The sequence below is a fragment of the Podarcis tiliguerta genome, assembly GCF_965153285.1.
Source record: "Podarcis tiliguerta genome assembly, chromosome: 1".
NCBI classification, from domain to species: Eukaryota; Metazoa; Chordata; class Lepidosauria; order Squamata; family Lacertidae; genus Podarcis; species Podarcis tiliguerta.
Window position 1 is genome coordinate 19,907,777 of NC_139534.1, and position 20,476 is coordinate 19,928,252.

Sequence of the window (20,476 nt, forward strand, 5' to 3'; positions counted from 1 at the left end):
CTATCTGGCAGAAAGATAGCAGAACTGCCTCCCCAAACATTTGTTGTTGTTTAGTCGTGTCCGACTCTTCGTGACCCCATGGACCAGAGCACGCCAGGCACTCCTGTCTTCCACTGCCTCCCGCAGTTTGGTCAAACTCATGTTAGTAGCTTCGAGAACACTGTCCAACCATCTCATCCTCCATCCCCTTCTCCTTGTGCCCTCCATATTTCCCAACATCAGGGTCTTTTCCAGGGAGTCTTCTCTTCTCATGAGGTGGCCAAAGTATTGGAGCCTTAGCTTCACAATCTGTCCTTCCAGTGAGCACTCAGGGCTGATTTCCTTCAGAATGGAGAGGTTGGATCTTCTTGCAGTCCATGGGACTCTCAAGAGTCTCTTCCAGCAGCATAATTCAAAAGCATCAATTCTTTGGCGATCAGCCTTCTTTATGGTCCAGCTCTCACTTCCATACATCACTACTGGGAAAACCGTAGCTTTAACTATACGGACCTTTGTTAGCAAGGTGATCTCTCTGCTTTTTAAGATGCTGTCTATTACCTGCTTCTGGAACCCCCAGAAATTTCAAAACAGTATGGAAGGAAGAGAGGGAAAACTCTGGTCCTGATCCGATTGTACGTAAAGCACACCAGCTGTGGCTATGTGCCCATATCTTGCTCAATTAATTGTCAATAGTAACACCCAGGTTTTTTGTGTCGGTGGTGGGATCAGGACTCCCACCAGTTACCTGATTTGGGCTATCTATATGTGGGCAGCCCTGGCAATCGAATCAGGCCAGGAACCTTCCATGCTCCTCCCTCATGCTGCTTGCATTTGTTCACAGAAATAATATTGGAGAGAGGCTCTTCCCCCCCCCAGTGCGGCGAAGGCAAAAAGGAAATCTCTAGATTTTAAATATTATCTTTTCCATATGAAAAGAAGGCCCTGTTCTTTCTAAAACAGTTTTGACTAGCCTTTAGCATATTTATTCACTCTCGGCAGAAGCTGAAGTGGTCCTCTGGGTCCCAAAGCTAACAGATCCATTTAATTTGCAATTACAGCTGTAAGATATGAGTGTGAGTGAAAATTGGAAGCCTCCATAAAAGGATTAAAGAGAGACGGGAAGAAGTAGGTTTTGCAGTAGACTTCTGAATAAGCTTGCTGATTTCTTGAGGAGGATGCTAATTCAAGTAATAACGATAGCAATAATAAAAAGAGACGAGGCAGATGTGACTCACGCAGCCAAGTTTTATGTCTTCAAAAACGGGGTCAGGACATTGCGTCTTCCTCCCATCACCCCATACAGTGGTACCTCAGGTTAAATACTTACCGTATTTTTCGCTCTATAAGATGCACCAGACCACAAGACGCACCTAGTTTTTGGAGGAGGAAAACAATAAAAAAAAAATTCTGAATCTCAGAAGCCAGAACAGCAAGAGGGATTGCTGTGCAGCCTGCATTCGCTCCATAAGACGCACACACATTTCCCCTTACTTTTTAGGAGGGAAAAAGTGAGTCTTATAGAGCAAAAAATACGGTAATTCGTTCCGGAGGTCCGTACTTAACCTGAAGCCACCAGAGCACAATTTCTGTTCTCATCCTGAAGCGAAGTTCTTAACCCGAGGTAATATTTCTGGGTTAGCGGAATCTGTAACCCGAAGCGTATGTAACCTGAAGCATATGTAACCCGAGGTACCACTGTACTTGCAAGCGCCTAGCAGCAACTAACGCAATCAGTTCGCAATCGCCATCTTGGGACAGAGGCTATGCACACATTACTGGTTAGTCTGGCTCCAATGTGCTTCCACTGCTGGTGCACATTGCATGGGTAGAACGCGGGTGGCACTGGGGGTTAAACCACAGAGCCTAGGGCTTGCCAATCAGAAGGTTGGCAGTTCAAATCCCCGCAATGGGGTGAGCTCCCATTGCTCGGTCACAGCTCCTGCCAACCTAGCAGTTTGAAAGCACAACAGTGCATGTAGATAAATAGGTACCACACCGGCGGGAAGATAAACGGCGTTTCCGTGCGCTGCTCTGGTTCTCCAGAAGCGGCTTAGTCATGCTGGCCACACGACCCGGAAGCTGTACGCCGGCTCCAGAATGCTATGATTCTATGAAACCACAATCTTTTTTTTTTAGGGGGGGGAAACCTTTCAGTATGTAAATGTGGCTTCTCAAAAACAACCCTACTGGGCAGCAATCCCTAAGCAGAATAAACTGCTTTATATACATCCCATTTGGCACTTCAGTAAGTGCTAATTCCCTGGTACTTCCAAAGTAGCTGAATTTATTTGAAAAGCAAAGGCTCTGTGATTGCTTTGTGCAAGGAATGTGAGAGCAGATGCCTGTTTATTGCAGGGAGGTGCAGAAATTCATTATTGATGAGTAGTTGAAACACACAGTTTTGAGGAGCCAATTGGGCAAGCAACTAGCCTAAAGCAACAGCTTATTGCGTAGTCTCATTGGCATCTAAAGGGTAAGGGGTGGAAATTACATTTTATCCGATGCTGTCTTCCCGGGACAATAATTAGCACCAGCAGCTTGCTTGAGCTGCAGGAAATAACCCGTCAATGCCAAAAGAAAAGAGCACATCGGAGGGAGGAAGTAAAAAAAAGGGAACAATATTGGTTGAATAGCATTTTTCAATATTTTGCACATACTCACCATGTTGCACTCCCACAGTGGGATATAAAATCCAAAATAGAACAAGAATGGCAAACGATTGATGCTGTCAACTGGCTGTGCTTTAGTGAGAGAAGAGTTGGATGAGAGAGCCATAAGTTTAGGTGGCTTTTTGTCTGATCCTTTGACATACATTTCTGACATCTCAAAAAAAAAACACCTTGCAAAATATTTGATGGCACAAAATGTAATGTGTTTGCTAAGATGAAATCTACCTGCATTCCAAACCCATTTTGAAACTGGAGGAAACCTAAGCGCTGTCCATTTAGTCCACAGAATGACACAGGTACAATTTCAGATTTCAGTGTGTTTGCACTTATGCAGTGGCCAAAATTCTTACAAAGTACAGTCATACCTCGGGATAAATATGCTTCAGGTTGAGCGCTTTCAGGTTGCGCTCCACGGCGACCCGGAAGTAACGGAGCGCACTACTTCCGGGTTTCGCCACTCGCGCATGCGCAGATGGTAAAAATGAGGTCACACGCATGCGCGGAAGAGGCGAAACGAAACCCGCGCACGCACAGACGCGCTGTTGCGTCTTATGTTCTGTTCAGGATGCGAATGGGGCTCCAGAACGGATCCCGTTTGCATCCCGAGGTACCACTGTATATCCAAATGTCTCTCCTGCTCTTTGATATATTCAAGATTGAATTGCATGCAAAACAACAAAGCGTAGCAAAACGAAAGCATTTGTAGCCGTTCTATTTCATCTTTATACCTCAAGTATACAGTGGTACCTCAGGTTACATACGCTTCAGAACAGTTTCAGGTTAAAAACGGACCTCCAGAACGAATTAAGTACTTAACCCGAGGTACCACTGTATGTAGAATGATTATACGATTCAAAACAATAATGACTTTCACTGCATTCCTGTGGCCACTAAACCAAGTGTAAGGCCTGTTGAATTCAATGGAACTTACTTTTGAATAAACATGCGAAGGAATGTGCAGCAGGAAGAACCTGGTAGGTAGAAATACAGGTGCTCCTGATATTACATCTGGTCTGAAATGGAGGCCAGAGAAAATGCTTCCCCCATACTCCCTAAATGATACCCTGAAAAGTGGCGAGGTTACCTTGTTGTTGTTGGCATTCATGGAGTGTGTCTCCAGAGGTGAAGTCAAACGGCTGTGTTAGGAGCAAGCCTGGGCAGTGTGTATGGAGATCTTGGGCTGTCCACATGACAGCCCCAGCTTGGTCTCCTTGATGTGGTCCGAAGGAAAGCAGAGCAATATGTTTGGCACCAGCTTGGCTGCAGGAGCTGCTGCCAAAAGGAGGTATGTAAGACACTGTCTTAGGGACTCCACTCCAGTTTTGTGTAGGGTTTGCTCCTCAGCCTTTTCTTCTCCTGAAGATATACCACAAGGCAGCAGAGGTTTCAGATCAGAGTTCTCCTCCTCCTAGATGGGCTACCTTCCCAGGTTGACAGCCCCTTCTCTCTCTACATCATGTGCAGAATCCGTCTTCTTGACCATTGGACCCACCGTTGGTCTTGTCCACTCAATCCGCCAGAGCCTGTCTTCATGTGCAGCGCAAGTCCCTAACTCACTGAGGGTTTGAGACCCATTGGCTACCCTCACCTGGTTTAGCCAGCCAGTGGAAGCCATTCCAGGGTGTGGCTGCTGTCGCATGCAGACAGCTTCCAGGACAGCGGTTCTCAACCTGTGGGTCCCCAGATGTTGTTGGACTACAACTCCCATCATCCCTGAGCTCTGGCCTTGCTAGCTAGGGGTGATGGGAGTTGTAGTTCCACAACATCTGGGGACCCACAGGTTGAGAAAGGCTGTTCTAGGAGCCACAGGTGATAGCTGAATGCAGGGTTGGGGACCAAAGATGCACAAACTACCCCAAAAGGTGTATGGTGTGTCCCCTGCCAGAGGTACTACCCCTCCTCTAACACCCCGTATAGCCTGGTTAAGTTGAAAACAGGGTGGCCCACTTTCTCCCAGCACAAAACCACAATTGAATACACCCCACTGGTATCACACATTGTCTCTGCTTTCCCCAATGAATCCTGGGGGTTGTAGTTTGGTCAAGGTGCTGAAAATTCCATTTTTGGGGTCCTCACCTTCCTCTTCAAAAACTACCATTCCCAAGGAAAGGGAAGGGCCTTTAAGTCTAGTTTAAGTCTGATGCAGACATGACTTCTGAATACCTATTTACTCTTATATACTTGTCACTTTGGGTTGTGATCAATACATGCTATTAAGCCCAAGAGAGCCGTTTTAAAATTGGATACAGATTCTAGGCGATCTACAGCAAATTATAGAAAAGGAAATTTTTGCACATGGGCGAGAACTACAGAGATCAATATTCAGTTAGTGAACAATTCTGTAAATGGTTGCCAAATTACTCCGAACTTGTGTGAGTTATCCCTCCTATAGTACATAATTTGTTCTTTGTTGGACGACTCTATAAGGTCTTCAGTTCCCAAATGCAGGTGGAGATTAGGCTCCCGCAGACATCCTTTTTATTGCACATTTACCATGATTTGTGCTCACGATGCTGTTACTTGTGATCCCACTTCCAGTACAAGCATTTTGAGGTGGCCAGCCTTCTTCATTTCCAGTCAGTGGATATCCTCCTGAAATCCCATAACTTTCCTGCTTTTGTTGTGCTAAAGTGCCTCGGGGCAGCAATAACGTGGTTGCATTGGAGGAGTACAGGCGATTTATGCAGTGGTTATGTTCCAGGCCCCTGTGTGCATAAGTGAAGTTGTGTAAAGTGGGGAGCACCCTTTAAACACCCTCTCCACCACTCTCTCTTCAATCCATACCCAAAATGCCGTATGTAAAAAATATCCACAACTGACATTGAAGGTCTGGGGCTGGCAGGAGGCTGGGGGGGAGGGTAAGTGGAAAAGCAACTCCTCCTCCTGCTGCTGCACTTGAAATTGAAATACTTTATTGTCACTTGTACAACTTGTATACAGTGAGATTACACAAGCACCCCCCACTCAGCTCTCTTCGTCTTAATTCCCCTCATTTACTGACACAAACCCACCAAACCAGAAAGTCAGTTGCCCTGTTGTTATCTTTTCATTCAGCAGCCTAACAGCCCACGGATAGAAGCTGTTTTTTACCCTGTTGGTGCAACTAATCATGCTTCTGTATCTTCTGCCCGAGGGCAGGAAATCAAGAAAGTGCCGGCCAGGGTGTGAATCATCCCTGAGAATTTTCCTTACTCTCCTGAGGCAACATTCTTCCGCTATGTCATCCAGTGGATTCACAGGACAGCCCGTAATATCTTGTGCTGTATTCACCACCCTCTGTAGGCACTTCCTATCAGTTGATGTCAAACCAGCATACCACACCGTGATGCAGTATGAAAGGACACTTTCTATTGTGGACCGGTAGAAGGAGATCATCAAATGTTCTTTCGCAATACTCTGAGGAGATGGAGTCTCTGTTGGGCTTTCTTAACCACCTGGGTTGTACTGATTTTCCAAGTAAGGTCTTCACTGAGATAAACTCCTAGGAATTTAAAGGAAGAGACTCTCTCCTCACAGCCCTGCAGATCAGCTGTTAGGCGGGGAGACTGAGCAGCCACAATGAGCCTCCAGGTTGCTTCAGGGTTCCCTCACTGATGTCCTCTTCGGGCTCCAAGAAGAGTGTACTCGCAAGACATTTCCGGGTTTGAATGGAATGATTTCCTGGCACCATGCGTATACCATGGTACCTCGGGTTAAGAACTTAATTCGTTCTGGAGGTCCGTTCTTAACCTGAAGCTGTTCTTAACCTGAGGTACCACTTTAGCTAATGGGGCCTCACGCTGCCACCGCGCCACTGCCACGCAATTTCTGTTCTCATCCTGAAGCAAAGTTCTTAACCCGAGGTACTATTTCTGGGTTAGCGGAGTCTGTAACCTGAAGCGTCTGTAACCCGAGGTACCACTGTGCACGGTTGTACATGAGTCGATCGCACATGAATGGGGGGGTGTGCCTATATTGCAGATCAAACTGAAGCAGAATAAATCCATCACTAATCACTATGATTGTGTCAATAAAAGGTTGCAGTATACATCTGCAATAAGATACCAGTCTGGAGGGACCCATCGAGGTTTCCACAGCTGCAATATAATGTAAAAAGGGAGCAGGTGGCGCTGTGGTCTAAACCACTGAGCCTCTTGGACTTGCTGATCGGAAAGTCGGCGGTTCAAATTTGCATGACAGATTGAGCTCTGACCCAGCTCCTGCCAACATAGCAGTTCGAAAACACGCCAGTGCAAGTAGATAAAGACACCGCTGTGGCAGGAAGGTAAACGGCGTTTCCATGCACTCTGTTTCTGTCACAGTGTTCTGTTGCACCAGAAGCAGTTTAGTCATGCTGGCCACATGACCTGGAAAGCTGTCTGTGGACAAACTCCGGCTCCATTGACCTGAAAAGCGAGATGAGTGCCGCAACCCCATAGTCGCCTTTGACTGGACTTAACCATCCAGGGGTCCTTTACCTTTACACACACACACACACACACACACACACACACACACACACATGTAAAGCCCTGTTTAGGGAAGTTTTTAACATTTAATGCTGTATTGTTTTTAACACTTGATTGGAAGCTGCCCAGAGTGGCTGGGGAAACTCAGCCAGATGGGCTGGGTATAAATTAATAATAATAATAATAATAATAATAATAATAATTTATATGATGTACTTGGTGCCAAATGATCTGCCAATCTCAAGTGTAATTTGGTTGACATCTGTCCAAATGGCAGAGATGTGCCACCATAGAAGGTGATTGATTCTATTCAAACAGAAGCCTCAATTGATTCTGGGACTGACATCTTGGCTAGGCAATTCCAAAATGCACCGACTTTAGAATTGCCTGACTTTAGAATTGTCACCCATTAGTGGGGGGAATTGTATAAATCTATTGACCTTGATGGCCCTCTCTGGCATTGTATTGAAAGGGCAATAAGGATCAGTTTTCAAAAAGGAATGCTATTGTGCCAATACTTGGAATGCATTTTATCATTACAGGTGTTTCTGCACAGCTTACCAGCACGAGGCTGAGGAGAAACACTTCAGTCGGAACCCCATTTTGGATGGCTCCTGAGGTGAGCTATAGTTTGCTTATCGTGTATACGCTTACTTCTATTAAATAGCTGCTTTGAACTGGTGTTTTGTTTTTTAACTGCTAATTTCGTTGTCTTGTTATTTGTTGTTTTGGTGTGTGTGTTTTTGACAATCAAGTAGTACATAAGTTATCTTAAATACAAAAATAAAAAGCTAGGTTTAAGATTCCAGGGCTTTGAGATACATGTTATCTGAATTCTCAAACCCCCTTTATATATAGAATACTAGCCATCCATCTTTAAGAATAAGCCGAGTAAGAAGATTGGGATTTAGCTGAGGTGACCGAAGTTATGTGCCAAAAACAGGGCAGCAAAGTTTGAACCCACATCTATGGTGAATGGTAGTTTCCCACTGAATCTGCTTTACATCCAACCTGATTCTATATAGCAGGTCATCAAAGGAATTTGTTAAATACTACAGTTTCTCTAATCTGGCAACACTCCCTCCAACAGTTAACTCATATGGTGAGTGTCATGAATGTGTCAGTGTCATGGCAATAGAGTCAGATTCTCTGCCCCCCTTTTGGGGAGGAGGTCCGGAATTCAGATTAGGAGAAAGAAAACTGCAGCAGAAGTACCTGGTCCAGAGTGTTCTGTTGTTCCAGTACATCTCTAGCCTTAGGAAGTCACATTGTAGAGCCAGTGTGGTGTAGTGGTTAAGAGCAGTGGATTCGTAATGTGGTGAACCGGGTTCGCTTCCCCGCTCCTCCACATGCAACTGCTGGGTGACCTTGGGCCAGTCACACTTCTCTGAAGTCTCTCAGCCTCACTTACCTCACAGAGTGTTTGTTGTGGGGGAGGAAGGGAAAGGAGAACGTTAGCCGCTTTGAGACTCCTTCGGGTAGTGATAAAGCGGGATATCAAATCCAAACTCTTCTTCCTCTGACTCTTAAGACTCAGAGCCCAAGGAGAGCCACATTTTTACCTCCTCCATTGGATTAATGGCTGCTAAAATAGACTTGTCCCCTTTAAATCAAGAGGTTCCTCTCATGCAAGGTAGAGCTAGCAACTGAAATGATGCAGCAACCGCTATTTAAGGGTCAGTCTGAGGATGACTGCCGCTGAAACAACATTTGAGCATTGCTCTTGCGGAGCCATGCATGGAGCTGTCCAGGGTGCCACTGAAGACTTGCCTCCATCCTGCTGAGCCTGTCACTCAACAGAGAACAAAGTGGGCTATTCTGTAAGAGGAGGGTGGTGAGAGATGCACCTGGTCCCTTTAAAACATTCAGACCCAGAATAAATGCGACACCAGAGCCTATGCAATGTTCAACACAAGTAGCACCTCATTTAAAACAACCTCTGCCTGGTCAGTCATCCTACATGTGCTGCACACTTATTTGAATTTTCCAGTGCACTTCTTGGCTCAAAAACATTAAAATGAATATTTTAATATTAAAATGAATATTTTGGGTAGCAATGCAATGCATGAATATTTAGGGGAAAATATTTAGGGGGAAATGCATAGGGAATTGATATTTTTGGGGAAACAGACAGAAATGAATATGAAATGTGTACTATTGTGAATGCAAAGTTCTTTTTGGAGTTTTATTAAAAAGAAAAAAAAGTTCCAGCAAAATTGGATGGAATCAATATGTCAAGAGGGAAAAGGACCAGAGATGGACTGATCCCCCTGTACTTGTTTGAAACAAGGACCTATTTACATATAACACCGGTCCTGAAAGACCTACATTGGTTCCAGTACGTTTCCGAGCACAATTCAATGTTGGTGCTGACCTTTAAAGCCCTAAACGGCCTTGGCCCAGTATACCGGAAGGAGCGTCTCCACCTCCATCGTTCAGCCTGGGCACTGAGGTCCGGCGCCGAGGGCCTTCTGGCGGTTCCCTCCCTGCGAGGTTATAGGGAAGGTTACAGGGAACCAGGCAGAGGGCCTTCTCAGTAGTGGCACCCGCCCTGTGGAACACCCTCCTATCAGATGTCAAGGAAATAAACAACCACCTGACTTTCAGAAGACATCTGAAGGCAGCCCTGTTTAGGGAAGTTTTTAATGTTTGATGTTTTATTGTGTTTTTAATATTCTGTTGGGAGCTGCCAGTGACTGGGGAAACCCAGCCAGATGGGCAGGGTATATATAAGCTATTATTATTATTATTATTTACTTGTTAGCGCTCCACCGATGTGCACAGGGGTCAAGAATGCCACCCCTGTGTGAAACGCTCATTGCCTGTACACAAGAAGCAATAAATGAGCAGCAAATATCCGAATGCATTTCAATACAACTTTTTTATTTTTAAACTGCATGGATTAAAAAATAAGGCAGATCTTTTGGGATTTCAAAAATAACATTCTTACTGAAAAACAATGTAATCTTCAATGGCATTCTAGAAATGTCCTGTTGAACAAGCCTTCGCAGCTAGAAGCTCCAGCTGCTGCTTTAAAGCAAAACTTCTTATGTAATCAAAACATATTTCTTTTGATGGGTCTATTTAAATGATAACTTGCAATATCCATCCTACGTTCAAAATGACGCTGCAACTGTAATGTGCTGGGCAGTTTTAATTAAAAGGCTTTAAATACCTTTCAATGAAAAAAGCAAATGCCTAGCAAAAGTGGCAGGATTCTACCTACAGTAATTGAGAACAGCAAGCTTGTTTTTATAATTCATTGGAAATAAACATCACGCCCAATGCATACAAACAGTCTAAAAAGGGGCCTTGCTTGCCTTTTGCCTTTTCTCCCCTCCAGCATCTCCTATTTGCTGTTCAGTGGCCCGCATCACAGGGCTCAAGGTCAGTCCCGGCTTAATAGCTTGAGGTTTCTTTACTTCCTATTTAGCTAACATTAGCTTCCCTGATCTGGACGGACGTTTTGTTCTCTGCCCGAGTACCATTTAAATAAGAGGGAGAGTTTATGTCGGCCAAATTCTAGGGGAAAGATGCACATTTAGACAAATAAAGTACAAAATCCATTTGATTTTTTGATGCCTCAAAGGCATCTGAAAGTCATTGCGCACATGCAGATTGTTTGAACGGGGGAAAGGAAAAGCAGGATCTTAACAATGAGATTAACAGTTTCTCTGCAGTAAGGAAAGATTGTATACACGTCCCTTTTATAACATAGAAGGCAAATTTAATGCTCATTAGGCAGTGTCTCACTGTAACTATAATTTTGCAGATTCACTCCTCTCCCAGTTTGCTGGTACTTTTGCAGAACGGAGTCATGTTCGGTTTGGGAACGGGTTGCCATTGCTTCAGATAAACCGTTGTTTGTATAAGAGCCCCTGAGAGAAAGGGGAGATGACTCACATACCCTCCAACATTTCTCCAATGAAAATAGGGATGTTCTAAGGAAAAGCGGGTGGCGCTGTGGGATGCGGGTGGCTCTGTGGGTTAAGCCAGAGAACCTAGGGCTTGCCGATCAGATGGTCGGCGGTTCGAATCCCCGCGACGGGGTGAGCTCCCGTTGTTTGGTCCCAGCTCCTGTCAACCTAGCAGTTCGAAAGCACGTACAAGTGCAAGTAGATAAATAGGTACCACTCTGGCGGGAAGGTAAATGGCGTTTCCGTGTGCTGCTCTGGTTCAGCAGAAGCGGCTTAGTCATGCTGGCCACATGACCTGGAAGCTCTACGCCAGCTCCCTCAGCCAATAAAGTGAGGTGAGCACTGGAACCCCAGAGTCATCTGTGACTGGACCCTAACGGTCAGGGGTCCCTTTACCTTTACGTTTAAGGAAAAGCAGGACATTCCGGGATAAAATCAGAAACCAGGACAGCTTCTCTAAATAAGGAAGGGCCCTGGAAAATGGGGACACTTGGAGGGTCTGAACTCATTCTTCTTTCTTCTTTGGCGATCACTCATAGCCGAGTATGATTGTCTTCCATAAACACAGTTTTATCAGTGATTCCGTAAGTGACTGTGGAGGCCAATTCTGGATCCACACGTCCTTCCACAGTGGGGACATTGGTTCCCAGGCAGGAGTTGATCACGATGATGGTTTGCCAAGCATGCCTTCCTCTTAGCACGTTTCTCCCTTGCGTCCTGAGTTCAAGAGTCTTCAAAGTCCATGACACCTTTGGTAAAGGCTGTTCTCCAACTGGAGCGCTCGCAGGCCAGTGTTTCCCAGTTGTCGGTGTTTAAACTACATTTTTTAAGATTTGCCTTGAGACAGTCTTTAAACCTCTTTTGTTGACCACCAGCATTGCGCTTTCCATTTTTAAGTTTAGAATAGAGTAGTTGCTTTGGAAGACGATCGATCATCAGGCATCCGCACAACATGACCAGTCCAACAAAGTTGATGTTGAAGAATCATTGCTTCAACACTGGTGACCTTTGCTTCTTCCAGTACACTGATATTAGTTCGCCTGTCTTCCCAAGTGTGAAGATATTTAGGATATACTCATAAAGAGACACTGAGGCAGGGCTTTGCCCTTGCCTTTCTAATCAAGCACATCTTCTCTTCAAATGCTGTTTACTGAGTAAACAGCAGGCAATGTGATCGCCCAAAAGATTAAAGAGCCATTCTTGTTGTGTGCTAAATAGAATCTAAACAAGCTGAGCAAAAGAGGGAAGAATGCCACATATGTAGAATCATAAAATCATAGAGTTGGAAGAGACCACAAGGGCCATCGAGTCCAACCCCCTGCCAAGCAGGAAACACCATCAGAGCACTCCTGACATATGGTTGTCAAGCCTCTGCTTAAAGACCTCCAAAGAAGGAGACTCCACCACACTCCTTGGCAGCAAATTCCACTGTCGAACAGCTCTTACTGTCAGGAAGTTCTTCCTAATGTTTAGGTGGAATCTTCTTTCTTGTAGTTTGGATCCATTGCTCCGTGTCCGCTTCTCTGGAGCAGCAGAAAACAAGGGTGCTTGCAATGTGTGCAGCATTTGGGGTGGGAATCAATGGCTCAGTCCCTCTTTCCCCTTCCCCCTAGGAGTGTTCACGCCTTGCATTCAATGAGCGCACAATCGCAAACAATCAAGTTGTACACTTGCGCAGGTATTCACATGTAATGTTGAACAGCTTCAGCTGGTGGCCCAGCTACGCCCCTATCTGGACAGCGAAAGCCTAACTACTGTTGTCTATGCTCTGGTCACCTCAAGGTTAGATTACTGCAATGGGTTATACATAGGGCTGCCTCTGAAGACGGTTCGGAAGCTTCAGCTAGTGCAGAATTCAGCGGCCAGGTTGCTCACCGGAGCAAAATGGTTTGAGCATATTACACCGATTCTAGTCCGACTGCACTGGCTACCAATTGGTTTTCAGGCCCAATTCAAAGTGCTGGTTTTGACCTAGAAAGTCTTAAATGGCTCAGGACCACAATACCTCAAGGACTGCATCTTCCTTGAACCTACCTGGACCCCGAGATCATCATCTGAGCCCCTTCTTCATTTTCTCCTCCTCGAGAGGTCTGGAGAGTGGCAACACAAGAGCAGGGCCTTCTCTGCAGTGGCTCCCCATCTGTGCATTTTAAATAAAAGCACACATTTTACTCATGTAAAAACACCAGGCAGGCCCCACTAATAACCCAGAGATGCATTTTAAATCAAAGGACATATTTTACTCATGTAAAAACACGCTGATTCCCGAACCGTCCGTCGGCCGGATTTAGAAGGCGATTGGGCCAGATCCGGCCCCCAGGCCTTAGTTTGCCTACCCATGGGTTAGAGCATGGTGCTGATAACCCCAAGGTTGCGGGTTTTATCCCCATATGGGACAACTGCATATTCCTGCATTGCAGGCGTTTAAACTAAATGATCCACCGGGTTTCTTCCAATTCTACTTGATTCTACTTCATTAACAAAGTACTATGGATCCTTTGATTAACTATAGATAAAACTGTTTAGTTTCTTTTCAGGGCTGGGGATGTGTTTTAATGATTGGACAGCCTCCATAGATACTGTTTTGCTGCCTTATAACCGAGCCGATTGCTATTTTTTTATATATATTTCAAAATGGGAGGGCTAAAAATGAAAGGCAATTGATTTTGCTATGCCTAGCAGAATTGGCTGTGACTTCCTTCTGAGTTACTGCCTCTAAGGAGTTCATTTACATGAATTCAGAGAAGTGACAATATTGGGAACAGATGTTTTTGGAAAGAGGGTGAAGAAATTTCAAAAGCTTGAAATGTGTCAAGCTTCCTGCCATAGTGTTGCCCCTCGCATTTTGACAGTCTCTGTTAATGGTAAATGCCAAGATACGACGGGTTTTCATTCAGGATGTAAACGTTGAGTCATCATTCTGGGGGGGCGCCTCACAATCAAATAAATTATATATATTTAAAAATAAAAACTATATCTGTCGTTTCCTCTTTTAAATTTTGCGCAGGCATAACTCATAATGGCAAACATTAACCATTTTGTGCGCAGTTTTACTTCACCATATCTTCTTCAGCCTGTTCTCTAATGCTTTTGAGTTATTCTCTCATTGCTCTCTCTCTAAACCGTTCCTAAATTTCCATAGCATATGGCAGTGGATGAAAATTTGGGGAACCTAGGAAGAAGAAAGATTTACGAAATAGGACTTCTCATATTTATTACATGGGTTCTGTGGCACACTGGAAGAAAATTCCAGAATCTGTATTTTCACAATTCTATATTCGGCCAAGCAAAATGTTACAAAAAAGTGTGCAACGTGTCTGAGTTCTCCATAATTCTTCATCAGGTTAGAAGGGAAAGAAAATGGAGGTGGCTGCAAGGGGGAGCTGGTTGATGCTGGAATTGTTAGAATTCCTGGTCTATGATTGCAGTCATGGGATTGTTGTCTATCACATGACGGTATATGTTTTGACTCCACAGAGTGGGTAGTGACGGAGACAGGATGTTTGTGTTACTGTGTTCCGTGAAGTGGGACTATTGTCCTTTGTTCTTTTTCTCTTTGCTGTCTGATGCTAGACAGAGAGGGAGCCATGTTGCAGTGCTCCGTGTGTTTATATGTAAATAAAGTCGATAAGCCAAAATGCGGAGTTGCTGAGGTCTGTCACGCAAGGTGCGCAAACTCTGCGGATCCCTAAGTGTGCTGGTGTCGGTTGGCATCAGTCGCTGTGATGTTCAGACTGAAGAAAGCTTATGAAGCTCTCGAACGATTGACTAGGACTGAGGGAACATGCCAGTCGGGCATGTGTCTCTACCAGGGTCCTACTCGTGTATAGGCTGAACTCCTGACAGGAATCATGAGGGGAGTCTGCTTTTAATCGTGATTTTAGGAGGGCTTGTGAGAACCAGTAGCAGACATATCCCATCTTCCCCACCATTGGCCATGCTGCCTGGGGCTGATGGCTGGGTGCTTTACAGATTCTTAGGAGCACTTAGAACTGCTGGGGTGGAAGGAGATGCATATGGTTTAGGACAGGTGAGTTTCTCTATTTCTCATCTTTAGTTCAATTTTCTACATTTCTGCATCAGTTTCTGATTTCCTTTTAAAATTCCTCATGAAAATTCCTCAACCTTTTAGTAAAATTTTCTCCTGATTACACACGCAGTTTCCGCTGTGGGTAAAAGCCTCAGCGCCTAGGGCTTGCCGATCGCATGGTCGGCAGTTCGAATCCCCACAGCGGGGTGCGCTCCCGTTGCTCGGTCCCAGCGCCTGCCAACCTAGCAGTTCGAAAGCACCCTCGGGTGCAAGTAGATAAATAGGGATCGCTTACTAGCGGGAAGGTAAACGGTGTTTCCGTGTGCTGCGCTGGCTCGCCAGATGCAGCTTGTCACGCTGGCCACGTGACCCGGAAGTGTCTCCGGACAGCGCTGGCCCCCGGCCTCTTGAGTGAGATGGGCGTACAACCCTAGAGTCTGTCAAGACTGGCCCGTACAGGCAGGGGTGCCTTTTCTTCCCCTAGGATACACATTCTTGCAAGCAGTTTCTCCTAATAGAACATATTTTTGTACCATTTTCACTAATGCAGGCATTTAAATGTACACCTTAGTATATCTGTTTTTGTACACATTGGATGGTATTCTACCAAGCTTTACTCCGAGTAGACCCAGTAAAATCAATGGACATGAGTATGGTAGACTCATTAATTTCCGTGGATCTACTCTAAGTAAAACTTAGTTGCACACTGCCCATCACTTGGCTGAACAACTGCGTTGCAATATTCTGTGTGAATGTCAAAGGATGGCTGTACTGTACAGTGGTACCTCAGGTTACATACGCTTCAGGTTACAGACTCCGCTAACCCAGAAATAGTACCTCAGGTTAAGAACTTTGCTTCAGGATGAGAACAGAAATCACGCGGTGGCAGTGGGAGGCCCCATTAGCTGAAGTGGTGCTTCAGGTTAAGAACAGTTTCAGATTAAGAACGGACCTCCAGAACGAATTAAGTACTTAACCTGAGGTACCACTGTATTTCAATCCACATATTTTTGGGGAAAGTGCAAACTAGATGAGTTTGCTTTTAAATGAAAACTGGATCATTCCCCCCCCCCCCCACACACACATCCTTGCATATCGTGTCCATTTCTAAAAACATAAAATCCGGCTGCTATTTCCCAGCTCTGTATTCTTCCGTAGATGAAACATACCTTGTTTAAAGCTTTTTCTTGAACTGGAAGAAGAGCTATATCAGGGGTCAGCAACCTTTTTCAGCTGTGGGCTGGTCCACTGTCCCTCACACCATGTGGTGGGCCAGACTATATTTTGAAGGGGGGAGGGGAAATGAACAAATTCCTATGCTCCACAAATAACCCAGAGATGCATTTTAAATAAAAGCACACATTCTACTCATGTCAAAACACGCTGATTCCTGGACTCTCCATGGACCGGATTGAGAAGGCAATTGGGCCGCATCCGGCCCCTGGGCCTTAGGTTGCCTACCCCTGAGCTATATGTTGAGTTACCGTGGAGCAGACTGTCCTCTTAAGCAAGCCTCGTGTGTGTACCTGATTTTTCTGATTAGAAAAGAGCAGCAATATATTTCCATGCCTATTATCCTTACATTTTCTCCTAGCTCCTGTGTATTTGAATACAGAGTATTTTATGTATATTCAAATAGTTGTATGGCAAATGGAAAGCAAGAGAGTGATTGGATTGAGAGGCAAATGAGGCTGATTTATTTTAGCTCAGATACACCCGCCATTTAAACGCCATTCATTCCTATTGCCAGTCTGCTGACTGAAAGAGCATTGCTCCAGCTCTTAAAATATAAAATGCGATGTGAACCACTCTGTCTTACATCAGTCAATCCCCCACTACCATCATTCAACATACACACACACATATACTTGCTGTCATGATCCATGCAAGTTAGAAATCTGAAGATAGTCTCCCTAGCACAGAATCCATATAAGAAGAAGAAGAGGAGTTTGGATTTGATATCCTGCTTTATCACTACCCGAAGGAGTCTCAAAGCGGCTAACATTCTCCTTTCCCTTCCTCCCCCACAACAAACACTCTGTGAGGTGAGTGGGGCTGAGAGACTTCAGAGAAGTGTGACTAGCCCAAGGTCACCCAGCAGCTGCATGTGGAGGAGCGGAGACGCGAACCCGGTTACCCAGATTACGAGTCCACCGCTCTTAACCACTACACCACACTGGCTCTCTATAGAACATACAAAACCGAGTTGCATGCATGTATAATATGTATAGCATCTTGCCTTGGTGCTGTAAATTAAATTAAACCGTGTCGTAACATTACAAAAATCAGACGGTGAATTTTGTTTGCTTGGCCGGCTCTTTTGCTGTCCTTGGAGCAAGGGTAACTAGATTGTGCCATGTTCAGGGTTTTGAATGTGTGTACACTGATCCATTTTTCAGCATAATGCCGGCATACCTCATAAGCTGCTTAGCTAGTAACATCACCAGGTTTTTCCCCAGGAGGCTCAGACCTTTTAAACTCTAGCTTCTTCCCAGCTTGGTGGGTCAGCGGTGCTAATTGTCCAGTTCAGGTCTCCAGCTAGTCTCGCGCCACAGCCATAATCACGCCGTGTTATACATTGTATGCCTGCGGCTATGTTTTTTTGAATGCATTTGTTGTGTATTCTGAGGAGAGAGGAAGAGGGGGAGGCGGGTGGATAGTTTTGCGGTGTAGAATCCAGGCATACTTTTTAAAGGAGTCGCTGAGCAATCCTGTATTCTCTGTGCTTCCTTGTTGTTTTTTGAATCATACAAAACATATAGACCCTCTTGAACCATGTGTCTACATTTTGCTGTTTTCTCATAGTTTTGTGTCAATTTAAATGCTAATTTTCTATTACATTCAGTCATCAGTCATGAAAGCCAGACATATTGTTGGAATAGGAGTAGAGTAACATATGCGGGTGGCGCTGTAGTCTAAACCACTGAGCCTCTTGGGCTTGCCGATCAGAAGGTCGGTAGTTTGAATCCCAGTGAAGGGGTGAGTTCGGGTTGCTCTGTCCCAGCTTCTGCCAATCTAGCAGTTCAAAAGCAGGCCAGTGCAAGTAGATAAATAGGTGCCACTGTGGTGGGAAGGTAAACAGCAATTTTGTGCACTCTGGTTTCTGTCACGGTGTTCCGTGCCGGAAGCAGTTTAGTCCTGCTGGCCACATGACCCAGAAAGCTGTCTGTGGGCAAATGCCGGCTCCCTCAGCCTGAAAGCAAGATGAACGCCACAACCCCATGGTTGCCTTTGACTGGACTTAACCATCCAGGGGTCTTTTACCTTTTCTTTATTTCTTTATTTCTTTCTTTCTTTTTTAGAGTAACATAGTAGCTGGGGCAACCCAGTCAGATGAGTGGCACATAAATATATCACCATAATCATCACCATTATCCTTATAGCTTTCCAAATAAACATATAGAATTTTTGTGGATTTGGGTTCTCTCTCTCTCTCTCTCTCTCTCTCTCTCTCTCTCTCTAATGTGGCATTGCCACATACCCAAAGTGGTATCTAAACTTAAAAACTTAACTTAATAACAGAGACATCACCTTGCCGACAAAGGTCCGTATAGTTAAAGCTATGGTTTTCCCAGTAGTGATGTATGGAAGTGAGAGCTGGACCATAAAGAACGCTGATCGCCGAAGAATTGATGCTTTTGAATTATGGTGCTGGAGGAGAGTCTTGAGAGTCCCATGGACTGCAAGAAGATCAAACCTATCCCTTCGGAAGGAAATCAGCCCTGAGTGCTCACTGGAAGGACAGATCCTGAAGCTGAGGCTCCAATACTTTGACCACCTCATGAGACTCCCTGGAAAAAACCCTGATGTTGGGAAAGATTGAGGGCACAAGGAGAAGGGGACGACAGAGGACAAGATGGTTGGACAGTGTTCTTGAAGCTACCAGCATGAGTTTGAGCAAACTGCGGGAGGCAGTGGAAGACAGGAGTGCCTGGCATGCTCTGGTCCATGGGGTCACGAAGAGTCGGACACAACTAAATGATTTAACAAACAAAAAACAAAAACTTAACCTCTGGTGTTAATACTTGGGGAGAAGTTCATTCTGTATGTATCTTCCCATTCCCTTAGAGGTAAGACAGATGGACCATGGTTTCATCATGGCGGCACCTTCTCCTCCAGGTTTCTCTAACCTGGTTCCCTCCAGATGTGGCTGGACTACCTCCAATGATCGGGGATGATGGAAGCTGTAGCCCAGTAACATCTGGGGGTAACAAGCTTGGGGAAGGCTGATCTATGCTATGGAATAGGTTTTCTAGCTTGGTTTCTTTGGCACTTAATTTGCTGAGCTGTCCACTGAGATCTCTTTTTCTGATCAGTCTTTACAGGAGAGAGACTGCTGGAACGATCAGGGACAAACTATTCCACCTGCCTTGTTCCACCCCCTCTGCCTTTAAAAGGAGGAGCTGCTTTTTAAGTACTTATTCTTGCTCTCTGTTAATATTTTTGTGGGGAATAAACCGTCGCCTTTTTGTCAGGAAAATGTGAATATCAATAATTTGAAATGCTGAGATTTGATCCACATGTAAGCTGCATTGGGTTTCCATGATGGTGGGATGTAAATGTGAAATAATAAATGAGCAAAATGCAATAATTCCTGTACATTTCCCTTTTAGATGCCCATGCTTTCTCTCGCTCTGCAAATGTATGCACTAAAGAGGATAAAAAGCAGCATTGTTTTCAAAAGCAAATGTTGCCAGAGGATTTCAAAGACGACTGTAATTATTTTGGAATAATTAGCATCCGATGGCAAGAATTAATTTTTTTGTGCATTCTATGGCCACCATTAAAAATTAAGAACACTTACACCCTGAATTTATGCAGAAAATTCAAATGGGTGTGTCTGTCAATTGTAGACTTGAATCGGAATTGGTAACTAAGGTTACATTCACACCGAATACTTAAAGCAGAGTCCGTCCCCCCAAAAAAAGAATTCTGGGAACTGTAGTTTAGTGTTCATAAATGCACAGATCCCAGGATTCTTTGGGGGGAAGCAATGTGTTTTAAATGTGTGGTGTGGATGTAGCCTAAATAGAGTGCATTTGTATGCCCTGCTTGGACAATGGGGCAATTGTTAACTCTGATGGTGTTTTCCTTTGTATTTGATAGGTCATTGCTTGTGAACAACAATATGACTACTCCTATGATGCTCGCTGCGACGTTTGGTCTCTTGGGATCACAGCCATTGAACTGGGTGACGGGGACCCGCCTTTATTCGACATGCATCCTGTGAAAACGCTTTTCAAGATCCCAAGGTATGGCACTAGGTGGCTCTCTTAGCTTGCTAGATTGCCATTCCTCACACAGACAGCAGCATTTCAACAGGGAAATGCAACTGTGAAATTTGGTACACCATTGCATCATAAGTTAACCCTGATTGAGAAATGCTACTATTAAGACCTTTAAAGCCCTAAACGGCCTCGGCCCAGTATACCT

General features: G+C 44.8%; 1 protein-coding gene across 2 annotated transcripts in view; it reads left to right on the forward strand.

Annotated features, from left to right (window-relative positions):
* Positions 1 to 20,476, forward strand: part of MYO3B (myosin IIIB) — a 288,698-nt gene that overhangs the window by 47,429 nt on the left and 220,793 nt on the right. For both annotated transcript variants that reach the window (XM_083405794.1, XM_083405795.1), the window contains 2 exons: positions 7,639 to 7,715; positions 20,150 to 20,295. In XM_083405794.1, the coding sequence (XP_083261920.1) occupies positions 7,639 to 7,715; positions 20,150 to 20,295 (223 nt within the window). The remainder of the gene's footprint in view (positions 1 to 7,638; positions 7,716 to 20,149; positions 20,296 to 20,476) is intronic.